This window comes from Pundamilia nyererei, unplaced genomic scaffold, assembly GCF_000239375.1.
Source record: "Pundamilia nyererei isolate P.nyererei 1_Seehausen unplaced genomic scaffold, PunNye1.0 scaffold00003, whole genome shotgun sequence".
Lineage (NCBI taxonomy): Eukaryota > Metazoa > Chordata > Actinopteri > Cichliformes > Cichlidae > Pundamilia > Pundamilia nyererei.
The window spans coordinates 6,348,448-6,362,458 of record NW_005187404.1 but is presented as its reverse complement, the minus strand read 5'-3'; the positions used below and the strand labels follow the sequence as shown (position 1 = coordinate 6,362,458).

Below are 14,011 nucleotides of genomic sequence, written 5' to 3'. Positions count from 1 at the left end.
TCAGGTCCCCAAACCCCAGCTTGGATTCTGGACTCCTGATCCCTCCTCCTCCTGCTGCTGCTACAGGCTTGTATGAGCAACAGTGGGCCTCAGGGCTTAGATAAAGCCTGGCAGTCTTCTCTGTCTACAGGTCCTTTTATTCTGTCGGCCTGTGCTGGATGTGCTTCCTCCTCTTTTGTCTGCATTCGAAAGGTCTTTCTATCTAATGTAGTTTCCTTTCAATTCACTACATCCCCTGCATTTTGTCCTCTCTCTGTAATACGATTGAATCTAAAAATAACAACAGCTCGTATTATTTCATATGTTGAAAACAGTGTGGATTTGTGTTGTGTTGGAAAAAACAAACGAGGGAAGGGTTGTCTATGCGGTCTTTGGTTGTATCGGACTACAGGAGGAAGACAAAACTCAGTGAAAAGCTAAAAAGACTGGGATCAAGCTGACGCTCCAATCAAACAGCCACGGCTAGTTTCCAGAGTCAAAAGGATAAATTAGAAAATAACCAAACTGTTTAAAGGGGACTCATTACACTTGATTCCAACTCCATAGTACTCTAATCTAGTAGAGTAGCTTTGCATTATTCACAGATGAAAATAATCCTTTATACTGAGCCTCGGTTTAGCCTTTCAGTTCCATCCTTGGTCTGTTTCTAGTTTTCTCCTGACTGGCTGAACCTCACAAATAGTAGGTCTGAAAAGGGAAGTGGGGCTGCTTTGCTAAAAGGTCAGTGCTATGTTTCTGAGTTGACCATATTAATGATATCTGCAGTCAGTGGCATCACACAGAGAGAGTGTCACTGATGGTGGGGGAGACGGGTGTAGCCATGAAGCTGCAAGGAGTAGAGATAGTAAAAGTAGATGAGTTCGAATACCTGGGATCAACTATTCAGAGCAACAGAGGTGAAGAAGAGTGGGGAGGGTGGAGACAAGTGTCGGAGGTAATTTGTGACAAGAGTAAAAGGGAAGGGTTACAGGATGGCAGTGAGACCTGCTGAGATGTGTGCACAAAAAGACAGGAGGCTGAGCTGAAGACTGACCAGAATGGACAGGAATAGTAATGAATACATCAGAGGGACAGCTTAGGTGGAGCAGTGTGGAGACAAAGTTAGACAAGCATGGTTGAGAGGGTTCGGAGATGTGCAGAGGAGGAATAGTGGATATACTGGACAAAGGATGATGAAAATGGAGGAGGTAAAGACGAAGACCTCAGAGAAGATTCATGGATGTCGGGATTAAGGACATGCACAGGGTTGGTGTGACAGGAGGATGTTAGAGGGTGAGATGGAAGATGATCACAGTGCAGAAGAGGAAGAAGCTCTCACTGACATCATACAGATCCAAGTGTTTAAAAAACATAAACACGTCTCCTATCTTGTTTTTTAGACTGAAGCTATTTCCAAATGAGGGAACCAAATGAAAATGACATGCAAAAACAATAAATAAATAAAATTGACCAAAAATCTATTTCTTCCTGGATTAGAATCCTGAGGTTTCCACTACTTCAATAACTGTACTGCAAACATTTCTGGTTACACCAGACATGAATTAAGTCACCACGGGTAATAATGAGGTTAAGTAGGTCACAGATCATATATGTCACATATGTTTTAGTCTACATTTAACATTAATGCGCTCTCCCATGCTTATATACATAAACCAGATGACCATAGAAAGGTTCATGCAGGCAGAATTGGGCGTTTGACCGTGAACTTCTGCCACGTAACCCCACATGTGCTCGAGGGGCTCTGCCTGTTGATGATTTGGAGCAGTGTGAACGTGGAGGATGGTAGCTGGAGAAAAATTAGGCCAATCATTCTGCTCAACTGCTTTTTTGCTGAAAAACAGAAACAGTCCACCAAACAGCCCTCTGCTTCACCTGCATTTATGTGTTTGATTGACTTCATCAGCACTGCAGCATCATTTCCAGATCTCTCTCTGCAATGCTTTCATGTCTGTTTAACTCCAACTCTCACCCTCTAATCCAGACACGCCTGCGGTACAGTGTGCGCGCACAATTCTGCCCTGGCGACTGTTGCCTGGCTACAGCATGTTAGAAATCACATAAACATCTCCCCAGAGGACGGAGTAAGTGCACATAATGGAACGAGGCTGCAGGGAAAGAGGATCCAGTCTGGAGAGGGACAGAGGTGGTGCATTATTGAGGAGAGGGTTTGGAAACATCCAGCAGCAGAGCAAAATGTGCTCCTCAGAGCTGAGCAGGTAACCTGCTTTTATATGTAATCCTGATCCTGGTAATCCTCTGTTACTGACATTTAACAACAACAACAACAATAAATCTGTACAAACTCACCGGAACAACCACGTCGTCATAGAAACTCCAAGCCAGTGCCCACCGCATGGTCCGCCCCTGGCAAAACTCAGTGTGGGTCACTTTAGGCACCTGAGCAAAAACAGAGAGGAGTCTGGAGTTAACAAGTGCACAGCATGAAAACACTGCAGTACTCTGGCGACCAGGCTGTACCTGAGATCATCAAAACGATAAATTCATAAAGAAAATACACCACAGAAACTGATCACATGTAAAATATTTGTTGGAAAGAGAAAAAGTCCAAGTCACGCAAAATACATCTCTACAAACAAAATTTATGATAGTTAATTTAAACTAAAAATTGGAACTAGATGTGAAAAAAGAAACATTTTAAAATAAAAATGTTTGTGTACCATCGCTGAATTACACCGAATCGCAGGGAGGAGTAAAATGATTTTAAATGGAATAAAGAGTGCAGGTGTGAAAACACTCTTAGGTGAAAATCTGATGATCATTTATGGCTAAATACAGAAAAATCCAAACTTCAAATATTTTCCTGCAACAGAGGCTTGTCATTTTATATCTACACGTATCCGTCTCACTATCAGTATTCAGTTATTTTATCCAAATAAAATCCTTCCCATAGCACCGATTCAATATTTTGTTTAAAACAAAACCCATCATTATAAAAACATTTGGAGTTTCTGTGCTGATTGGCAGCTGTGACTGATTGGTGTGTGCAGTATCTGCGATCAAAACTAACAATTTAGGAATTTAGTCTTTCTAGAAAGCAGTGACTGAATCTGACAGTGTGATGTTTTGCCAGTGTGACCTTTGGCTTCACGTCTCTGACAGTATGTGAGAACATAAGGAGGATGTGGGAATCCACTTTGTTGCTGTCGGGGTTTTCTCAGAAAATAAGAGGAAGTCACTTATCTTATATGTCAGACAGCTCTGAGGGTGAGATGAGTTTTTATGAGTCACATTTGCTAAATTAAAAACACAAAGAAAACTGAGGACACGCTGGAGAATGACTCAAGTAATTGGTGATGAAAGCATTAGCATATTAACAAGCGCAGGTTTCTTTTTACACACGCTTCAGAATGAAGCCTTCTTCCTGGATGTTAGCCAACGCTGCACTCACTCTGATGAGCAGCGACACCCTGGAGGAGGGTTGAGGGGTGGCAGGTGCGGGGCGGGGGCCGGGCGGTCTGTGAGATTGGCGCGGTACTGCAGGCCCGCAGCAGTCAGGAGTCATGTGCTGGGCTATTAGTCAGGCTAATGACGCTAATGCATGTTAGCTACTGAGAGGCGTGTGATTCAGTCATGCACAGCAAACAGAAATCAGCTCATTCATGGCTCGTTTGTGAGCGTGCTCAGCTGGTGCTGGTGATTGCCTCCTTTAAACATCAATACATAGGAGAAAGGTAGCTTGGGCGACGGGGGTGTGGCAAAGATTGTTTTAACAAGCCCTGCAAGAAGCATCGTGTCTCTGCATGAACAAACTGAGATCAAAGCTGTGCCTGCTTTGTAACTCTCACTGATTACCGTGTTTGCGCATGTATTCGTAAATTTCTCTTTGTTCTGGGTCTCGCTGGCTACTCACCCCTTGCTTCCTCAGCTCCTCTTTCAAAGGTGCCAGGCTGCACTTCTTTCCCAACATGCAGCTGTACCACCTGCAGAAAGGAGAATCCATATTAACCAAACTGTGTCTGTTGGAGGTGTTAGTGGCCAACAGCCGGGCGTGAACCCTCGAGCACAGATCAAATGAGGAGAGGGGGAGTGCTCAGGGGAGCGACACAAAGTAAAATACGAGAGGCAGAAAAACATCCTGCAGCAGAGGAAAAACTGCTTTGAAGTCATCCCGTGGTGGACGCCTGATCAATAATCACTGCTGTGTGATAAAGACGTGAGGTTGGACTTGATCAATGAGCAGCAACATCCAGCTGGGGCAGGCGGAGGAAAGAAACACATCGGGGAGTCAGCCTGGAAGGACGGCTGGTCAATTTGACAGAGGTAGTCAAAACATGTGTGTGTGATGTTTTTATTAGGGTTAGGGTCATCATCAGGGTTTCATTTTATCGCCTCAGCTCTTAAAAACTGGAGCAGACTATTGTTCCAAACCAGCAAACTGCCAAAACTTCAGCTTTTATAGAGGCGCTTAGATTTGTGGATGATTACTTTACCAACTGCAGTTGATAATCTGTACCTGGCTGCTACTTAACCTCTTAATTCCTATGGAAGCAGTAAGGAGGTGCCAAGTTATTCACAGGACTGTAAAAACTTCCTACATTTCAACCTGATGCACACCTTACTAGAAATTCAACTTGACGTAGTAATCGACGCAACCCATACAGGTTTTATTACTGGCAATGCTGTCACCCAGTTACGTAGGCTAAATCGTGGGCTCTACAGATTTGTACAAATCAGACATAAGAAATGTTGGAGAAGTCAATCATTTTCTATCTGTAACAGAGCTCGTAAAATTCACCCACTCCTTCATGGACTGCTGCAATGTTCACTGCTTGGTAGGGCTGCACGATTTTGCATAAAATGAGAAACACGATTTTTTGGCTTAGAATTGAGATCACGATTCTCTCACGATTTTCTTTTCCAGTATAAATATTTATTGCACTTATTAACTGCACATCAACTTCGTAACAGTTGAGACTGAACATAAAAACAATAAATAAACATAAAAACAACAAATGTCTCACGTTTTGTTTTTGCCGCAAAATGTTGTACTGCTTGAAATTATGTCTCCACCGTTGCTCGACGCTGCGTGTATAGAGCAGGTAGCGCAACAATAGAAAAATAGTTGCGGGACGTCACTGTGTGGCGTTTGTCTAGGGTGTTGATCATTTTCCTAAATCCCTCGTTTTGCACAGTGTTGATGGGAGCCATATCATTGGTCAGGTGATAAGTGATAGCCTCCGTAATTTCTTTGTGCCTGCGGGAGTTCGACGTGTATAGGGAAGCGCTGTATAAGGTTCCCGTTATTGATGTTTGGGTGGTTGACCCAGGATGGATTTTCTCCTGTCACTTTCTCGTCATCCCTGACGTGCTCTCCGTTGTTTTTTCCCTGCTAATTTTAGCATCACACGGCACAGCTTCTGTATCACGTGGTATAAGGCTCCGCCCTTGTCATTTGTTGAGCAGGAAGAGTGAGCGCTTGTTTTCATGCAGAGTACGTCCCGGATCAAAATGCGGTACAGTCGTCGTCGTCTTTTTTTTCTTTTTCTTTTTTTTAAATCGTTGTCATTTGGAAATGAGATCGCACATAAGTATGAATCGAGATCGCGATTTTCTAACGATTAATCGTGCAGCCCTACTGCTTGGGTCCCAGCCAAAAGTCCATCAACTTAAAAAAAAGCCAGCTCATTAAAAAAAAGTCCCAGGATTTGAATAAAAAGACCAGTACACTGGCTACCTGTCAGATGTAACATTCAATTCATTTGAAAGTTTTATTAATGACTTTTACAGCCTTACATGGCTCCTATCTACATTACAAACACTAGGACAAACCCTCCCTACAAGCGTTTTTTGCCATGCCTGTGGTGCTATTTTGTTTCCCTCCTGTATTTATTACATGTATTCATCTTATTTGAGAAACCTGTTCAATTTGAAAGCAAAACCTAAAACTGCGAACCTTGGGTTTGACATTTACTTGGAATAGCGTAATGTGGTAGTCACACACAAAAAAATAGAAATTCTGGACACCGTTAAGTTGCGTACGTAGGTTTTGTGACTGGCTCCCCCATTAAGGAGGAGTTCATACAGACATACATAAATACTCTATGATCACTATAGTAAGATACTAGCAATTTGTGAACCATTCAACCATCTCAACATCTTTTAGTCTTACTTTCCTTATTATTATAATAATTATTATTATTTCATTATAATATAGAAAGCTTTTAATAGACATGTACATAGATGCAGTTTCCTAAAGCTCTGACTTCAACTGTGTCAAACCTGCCTCCTGACTGTAGTTGGCTAAAAAGCTCCTGTAACACCCAAATAAAATTAAATCTGACACATTATTTAACTTGTGACTGACAATCAGTAAGGACACTGACATGTAATCATGTTAAAGAGGCATGAGGACAGCCAGGGCTGAAGGGGTATTGAGGAGCAGCCCGTCAGCCTCAGGTGACACGATGAAATATTTAACAGCTCTAATATTCACAGATGTTCACCAATTTTGAGCACAGTGGGGAGCAACGCCCAGGAGAGATCCCCGAATGCACCACCAGCAGCCTCTTCGAGAAGAGCGCAGCTGCATCAGCCTCCACTTTCAGTCTTTTCTCTTCTGAAGCACTCGCACGTGATTACTGTCTTATTACCAGAGACGGTAATTTTCATATCAATGGCGTGATGAATTAGGAGCATTACCTCAAATCTAACCGCACTTTTGGATATTTGGCTGAAAGTTAAACTCTCCTTATCTGACAGTAATTACCCTCTGGTGAAAAGAAAGGAAAGAGGAGCAGAGCGGGGCAATGGGGGCGTCTCGAAGGACCAATCGGAAAAGGCTGGCAGTGTTTCCATGGACACCTGGAGGCTCTCGTGTCCCAGCGTGGTTTTGGGAGTGACAGTCGGCTCCGGTTGGTTTGGCCGGAGCTTCAAACCTGCGAAATGAAACCCGGCTCGCTCTGACTTTTAGTGTAACACTGCCACACAAGAGCAACTAGGTGTTAACTTCAGTCCCACTCAAGAGTGCTCATCTTTCCACTCTGCAAACACACACACACACACAGTGCTCCGTGTAGCAGGTGTGACACGTCTAATCAGTTTTAATAGCACCACTCTGCAGCTCCCTCTGCCCGGGTCTCGCTCGGCTGCCTCGGTGACAGCCCCGTAACGAGGGAGGGTAAAGCGAGGGCCGCCTGAGACACCCCCACCCATCTATCCGACCCCTCCACCCTCACCCTCCCAAACACAGCTGTTCCCTGTGGGCTCCCGGATACAGCACAGAGTCAACGTGTGCCAAAATCATTAAAGCAACTGTGGGTGACAGCTCCATCAATGTGCAGCAGCCCATCTGCCCATTTCACCTCTCCGAGTCTCCCCTTCACTGCAGCCATTTAAAGCTCTCCAAGCCTCTCCAGAGCAACTACAAGTGCAGCACTCATCTACATCCACCCGCCAATTTAAATATGTGGCTGTGTTGTAATGACGTTTGTGTTTTTACACACACAAATACGTGTGCAACCTTTAAAAAGAAAAGAAAAGAAGAAAACAGTCCTCTTTCCTCACCTAAGGCGCTTCTTGAGCTGCAGGCTGTCATGAATGATCCTCTTGACAAACTCCAGTTCTCCGCCCTCTGCCATGATCTCTGTCACCCCGCCTGTGTTCACTGAACTGGGAGGAGGTCGGCGTGAGTTTCTGGAGTTTACCCCCTGGAGAGGGCAGCAAGACAGACAGAGATTACAATAAAATCCTATTAGAGCCCTGTTACTAAAACGTAAACACACTGTGTTTGGTGCTGGAGCCTCTCCGGTCAGTATACGAGTGCATTTACTGTCAATGAGTCAGAAACTTCAAGGTCAAAGCAGACAACGCTCCAGAATTTAAACTACTTTTAAACGTGAACTTTTACCTTTGCTTCCAGCTGGTTGGCGAAAAATGGAGGGTTGCACATGCAGAAGTCGTACACCATTTCTGTCTCTTCTTTCAAGGCATCCATCAGTAAAGTCTTCTGAGGAACTTTGACGACTGAGGAAGGTAAAATAAATAAATAAACACTAATGTGAGACAAGCGTGTAAAAGCTGAATAAAATGTATGACTGTCAATACAAAATGGGACCCGAGTCACTGTGTGCTGCACTCCTGTCAGCCACAGATTTGCTGAGCAGAGACAAGTTTAGTCTCAGCTCAGGCTAAATACGACACTCTTCCAGCGAGACGTCCCTGTTTTGTCCGGCTAAGTGTCACAAAAAGACATCCTATTTACTACAACAGGAAACAAAGCATTTTCAAGGCAGGATATCGAGATTTTGACAGGACTTGCTGAAATATTTACACCAACAATCAGTGATCAAATTGCACAAAGCAGCCACAGCATTAAAAATAGGACTGATGAAAATATCTGTTTCCTGCTGGAACAAACCACGTATACCTTTCATGGCAGTGGCCTCTCCGAGCAGGACATCAGCACACTGCAAAAATTGCTCAGGAACAGCACAAGCAATACAACAAACCTGCTCTCCAAACTCCAGAGGACCCGGTGGAACATCTGTGGGATCTGCCAGAACAAGCCTGCACCATGCAACCTACATAAGCTTCTTAATTTTTTGCTGGTCAGAGCCGCTATAGCGGCATCATCTACAATCATAAACAATGACCACTAGACGCACAGGAAGTCTCTGCATCGATATTCACCGGCTTCACCAGAAGCCCCCGAAAAACTACCCACTGGCCCTGCAAACCTCATCATCTAACAAACCAATCTGTCTCCAGGCTGTATCAGACCCACAGGTAGAAGGTGAAATCCAAGATGTTCCGAATTACACATCATTCAAGTCAGACTGGACCTTTGATGATATCTGATGTTTAAACCTTTTCATCACTATCACATGAATTATGACCAGAAAAGTGGGATCAACCTTCATCCAACTGAACATTTGTGCAAAATGGTTTTGTTTTTATTTCCAAAGTCACGCTGACCTGACGTGACCAGTAGCTTGTGGTGGCTAATGGTAGCTGACTTCTTCCTGCTGTCATATTAATCCACTTCTTAGTAATCACAGTATCCTGGAATTCATCCTCAGTGCTGCAGCTCACACATAAAACATCATCTCTGAGACAGTGTATGAGAGTTCCAGCGTAGTAGTCTAATATCTGAAGATGAAGTCACCTTCACATTGAGTAGATCAAACGCACCTTTGACCAGGTCGGACAGGTTGTTCTGCTCCACGTTTTTGGTAGCATAGTCAAAGCAGATGTCGTCCACCTCTGTGGCGAGGAAGTACCAGCCGTTCATTGTGGCTCCCAGTAAGGGGTAGATACAGGACGCCCCAGTGCCTGATGAAACACACACACACACGTACGTTACTGGCAGCCTGACAGTGATGTATGTGTTCACAATGATGACTGATCATAGCTGTCACTGAACAATATGAAAATGTGCCGCAGTGTTTTTGTTGTCTTGAAGGAAGGAGGTCCCAAAGTGTGACATGATGCGTTTCTAAAGAATTATCTTAGACTTGGTGGACATAATGGTCAATAAATGTCAAATCCAGCAGCTATTATTAAATTATTCCCATCTAACAAGAACCAAAGCCACATAATTCAGTTGAGATGGCCTCGGTTAGAAAAGGAAACACCCAGTGGTGATCCATCAGCAGCAGACAGCTTCAGTGGGCTCACATAAAGGTTCGGGGTCACCAATCAGTGACCTGAGGAACTACAGAGGAGAAGCACACCTGCAGGAAAACACATTTAAAGTCAGACCTTGTTTTCTCTGAGCGACAGAATGAAAAACAAGTAGTGACGTGTGACTGGGGATCAGGCTGGCGAGTGCTGGGAAAACTGGGAATGACTGGGCTCATTTGCTGGAAGTGCCAACTGACATTTCAGGTGCTGTGCCGAGCGGCGAGCCACATCAAGAAAAAAATCAGAGCAGCGGCATTAACATTTAAATCCCCCCCGTCTGTGGTTATTAATGTTTAAAGATGTGCTGCTGGGGTTTGCTGCAGCATTTAAAGGAAAAGCACGTTCATTTTACACAGATGTACAGGTACTGGTGAGAACTGAAACACATATGCATTAGAGTGAAGTCTGACACACTGGGTCAGTGCAGATGACCTTATATTTTGAGTCTGACAGTGAGTGATGGAAGTGCAAATGACCATGTTTGAACTAAGTTAAGTAAGTGACTAAGTAAGCCTGATTTCTCGTCTTATAAACCAATCAAAGCAGCTTAACTAGACTATCACATCACACGTGCGCTGAAGGTGACTGAAACTGGTGGCCGTACCGATGTCGATGCCCCTGCGCGGCTGTTTCTGGCCGTCAATGAGGTCCTCCACCCAGTGGATGTAGTTGAGGCGCAGGGGGACGGTGGGTATGAGTCGCTCCAGAGGGATCTCGATGGCCAAACCAAAGTCCTCCTTTAACAGGGTGCAGGTCAGCGCTCGCACCGCCTCCGGCTCTTTGAAATTCACTCTGAAGAAAATCAGAAATGCGACTAAATGAGTAAAACGTTTCAAACTCAGAGCAGCTGTGGGAATCGGACTTTATCTGACATACGTCATCTGTTGCTAGGTGGTGAAATCTGCTTAACAGGTCCACCTTTCTGCTCTTCACCTTCATTTAATCCTGAATAAAAGTGGTTAACTGCTCCTCACCGCCCTCTCCTCAGCATTTGGTGAGTACAGCACTTCCAGTGAGTACCAGTGGGAATGGTGACCGAAAATAAAGCCAAGCTTGAAAGAAACTACAATTTTCCTTTAAGGATAATTTCAATTTAGCTTCTTGCTGATCCTCTCATTTCACCGCGTGGCCCATCTGACAGCAATTTACCAAACTGCTCTTAATACAGCACTTCATTAACCTTCAGCTGCTCCGGCCTCCTGCAGCTCCCTGCACTGAACCGCATTACTTCACGTTATACACACGCTCGCGCACGAGAAACAAAAGGCAGATAAGCAGCCCATCAACTCACAATCCCCTGCTGATGACAATGAGTTTCACATTTTCAACACAACTCAGACCTCCCACTTTTTATTCCCAGTTCTCGGTCCCAGTCGTTCAGCTCGCCCGTCTTCTCCTTCTCGCCGTGTTTAATGATTTCAGCTGTCACACAAGCAGGCAGACAAAACGAGTGGGCGAGATAGGTGTAATTAAAGCTTTGCAGAGTTCTTTTGCACCTCGGCAGATGCAATTAGACGCATCCTCGCGATGCGAGCGTCTGGCACCTCGCAGTGTCGGTGTGAGCATATTCCAGCAGAAGAAACGCACCGAGTGATGGTGGAAACGGCTCTGCGGCTTCAAAAGCAGGCAGCCGCTGATTGTGTTTTCATTGTCGCCGTTTTCAGGATTCAATTACACATAAACGGCTGAAATGTTTTGCATTTCAGTTTTGACGTCCTCACATTAAATAAAGAGTCCATCCCAGCCTGGGCTTTTCACAGGTCAGAGGTCAGGGGGATGACCAGAAAACCTCCGCGTTTAAGTGTGGGTGAAAATCCTGCAAGGTCCTGTGAGTTCTCCGAATGTGCACCGTTTAGTCATCACTAAAGGATTCATTTTAGACTTAAAATACCAGGAGTATGACAGATTTGACAAACCATCATCTTCAGAAAGAGGTACACAGCAGACCTGGACCAAGTCGGGATGTATGCATAAAAATAGGTTCTGTGACTCTGACTTGGACCAAGTGTGGGAGGTCCAGTAGCTCCCACACTGAAGTGCACCACGACAAAACTACATGCTCTGGCTGTGTGCAACTCTTTTATTCCAACTAACTAAACTGACCAACAGAGATGAGAGCAACATAATGTGGCAGTATGGAAGTCTTTTTGACTCCACTGTGTGTGGATGACAAAATAATAACACCATCTATGTTCACTGTGAACCTTCACTTCACATTTCTGTCACTGGCTACATAATCTCCTTTGAAAATGACAGGAAGTGAAGAAGAGTTCTGTTTTCCAGTAGGTAGTATTAACTGGACTTATGCCTCTTTTCCACTACTACCATCTCGGCTCAACTTCAAAGACCGAGACAAGCTGAGTGGTGTGGGTACCAGTGGAAAAGAAGCAACAGGAGAGCAAGAGCCAATGAGGCAAGAGTCCCAACTTTTGAACTTTATCGTATATTTACTGCTGGTTTAGTGACTGTTATACACAGTGTATATTATTGTACAACTTGTACAGCACTTTGGTCAACTGTGGTCATTTATAGAACCTTTGACTCGACACCATCAAATGTGGCAAAATAGGAACGTGACAAGTCAAAAAAAGAGCGAACCTTGGACAGGCCTTTATTCGATGTGCAGTTCTCCAGGAGTGCGGTCAAATAGGTTAATTTTACTCAGGAAGGCTCCTAACTGAGGGAAGTGACCGAACTATAAGAGCCTTAATAAAAAGCTCTTCACGGGGGCTAAACACTAAGGAAAAGTCCTTCAGTTCATCCTTTATTAGCTCCATTAGCAGAGAACACACAAAACTATCAAAGAGGTGAAGATGCATTTATCATTTCATGGTTTTTAATTTTCACTAACAACTTGTTAACCCACAGCTGAACTATGAACATCACACTGCTCTACTAAAATCAGCTTCCTTTAGGTGCTTCTTTTCCTTCTCGTTTCCTGTCGTTTCTTTGCTGTCAGGGGTCTAATAAAAACAGAAAATGCCACTAAAATATTTCTAAATGCATCTTATTTCACTTCTCACAGAACTCTGCATCTTCATTCAGGTGGCAGCAAAGACAAAAGACCCCTGATGAGGCGCAATGCACCCACACGGCCCCACATCAATCTTAGTCAGTGTCTCTACACCTAATGAACACACAAGGTTAATGGTCCAGTTGTGAACAGCTGTTGACCTCTCACAGAAAGCCAACACCTGCTTCTTCTGAGCTGCAACACAACTGCAGATGACCAACCAGTGAAGAACTCTGCACTTTAAAAACAGCCCCGGCTAATGAGGGTGAAGTGATAAATCAGCATAACGCTCGCACGTTCCCAAAATGAAAGCCGGCTTCTCTCGTCTGTCCAGCGCACAGAGATTCTGCCCCCTTTTCATTTCTCCTCTGAGGCATCATTAGATAAGGATCAATATTCAGAGAGGGAGCCAGCCCTCTATTTTTAGCTCTTTATATATGTGTGTGTGCAATGCAGACCGATCACTCCCATCAGCAGCACTGCAAATGCCACATCTCCATGGCAACCCCACCTACTGAACAGATGAGGAGAGCACGCAAATCCGGCCACGCTGGAGCAATGGCTGATGCCAGAAGCAGCGTGAGCGTGCCCGCGATTTACAGGTTCACCGTTGCGTGCCTACGCCGTTAACGTGGTCGACGGGATGCGACGTGGGACAAATCTGAGCTTAGAAGTTGTGACGAGAAGAGTAGACGACATATAAAAACAGCACCGGGAGGACCGATGAGGAGTCTAGTCGTGTTTTGGTTGCATTTGACTTAACCGAGGCGGAGAGGAGGTGGAGAAAGAAAGACAATTTAAGTGCTGAAGGGCAGTAAAGTTCTTGGCTCAGGTCAAAATGTGGAGGTGAGAAGGCGTTTAGTGCTGAGACAGACAGCAAGCTCCATGATCAGCAATAAAGCACACACACACACACACACACACGACCTTCACGGTGCTTCAATCTGAGTGCACTGGGACATATTTTGTGCTGAATAGCAGCAACTTCTCTCACGTCATGAGTTTTAGGGTTTTTTTTGAGTCCTCACAAGAGCAGCAATAAGAGCGTCACAAGAAGCTCACCGTGAATTTAAAGATAACCTGCTTATGAATTTCTCTGAGCGCGTTTTGTTTCATTTTGCAATTCTGCAGATAGTCTGATATGAAACAATGCATGTAACACTTATGTTTAGCAGAGAACATCTAGGGAAAGGTGAGTGGAAGGAAGGAGTTTAGGTGCCTTTGTCTCTCAAGATCAGAAGTGGAAAAAAATTAAAGCAACTCAATATATCAGACAAGCCTAACACGCCGTCGTTAGAGTTACATACAGTTCTGTAGAGACTGTATATGAAAGATGGATGTACTCCATAAGCCCCC

General features: G+C 44.4%; 1 protein-coding gene across 1 annotated transcript in view; it reads right to left on the bottom strand.

Moving 5' to 3' along the window:
- Window positions 1-14,011, bottom strand: part of mettl16 (methyltransferase 16, N6-methyladenosine) — a 23,381-nt gene that overhangs the window by 4,798 nt on the left and 4,572 nt on the right. The window contains exons 2-8 of the mRNA XM_005720937.2: window positions 10,983-11,064; window positions 10,247-10,434; window positions 9,151-9,291; window positions 7,868-7,983; window positions 7,525-7,667; window positions 3,872-3,941; window positions 2,308-2,397 (exon numbers count right to left, since the gene is read on the bottom strand). Coding sequence (XP_005720994.1) covers window positions 2,308-2,397; window positions 3,872-3,941; window positions 7,525-7,667; window positions 7,868-7,983; window positions 9,151-9,291; window positions 10,247-10,434; window positions 10,983-11,064 — 830 coding nt within the window. The remainder of the gene's footprint in view (window positions 1-2,307; window positions 2,398-3,871; window positions 3,942-7,524; window positions 7,668-7,867; window positions 7,984-9,150; window positions 9,292-10,246; window positions 10,435-10,982; window positions 11,065-14,011) is intronic.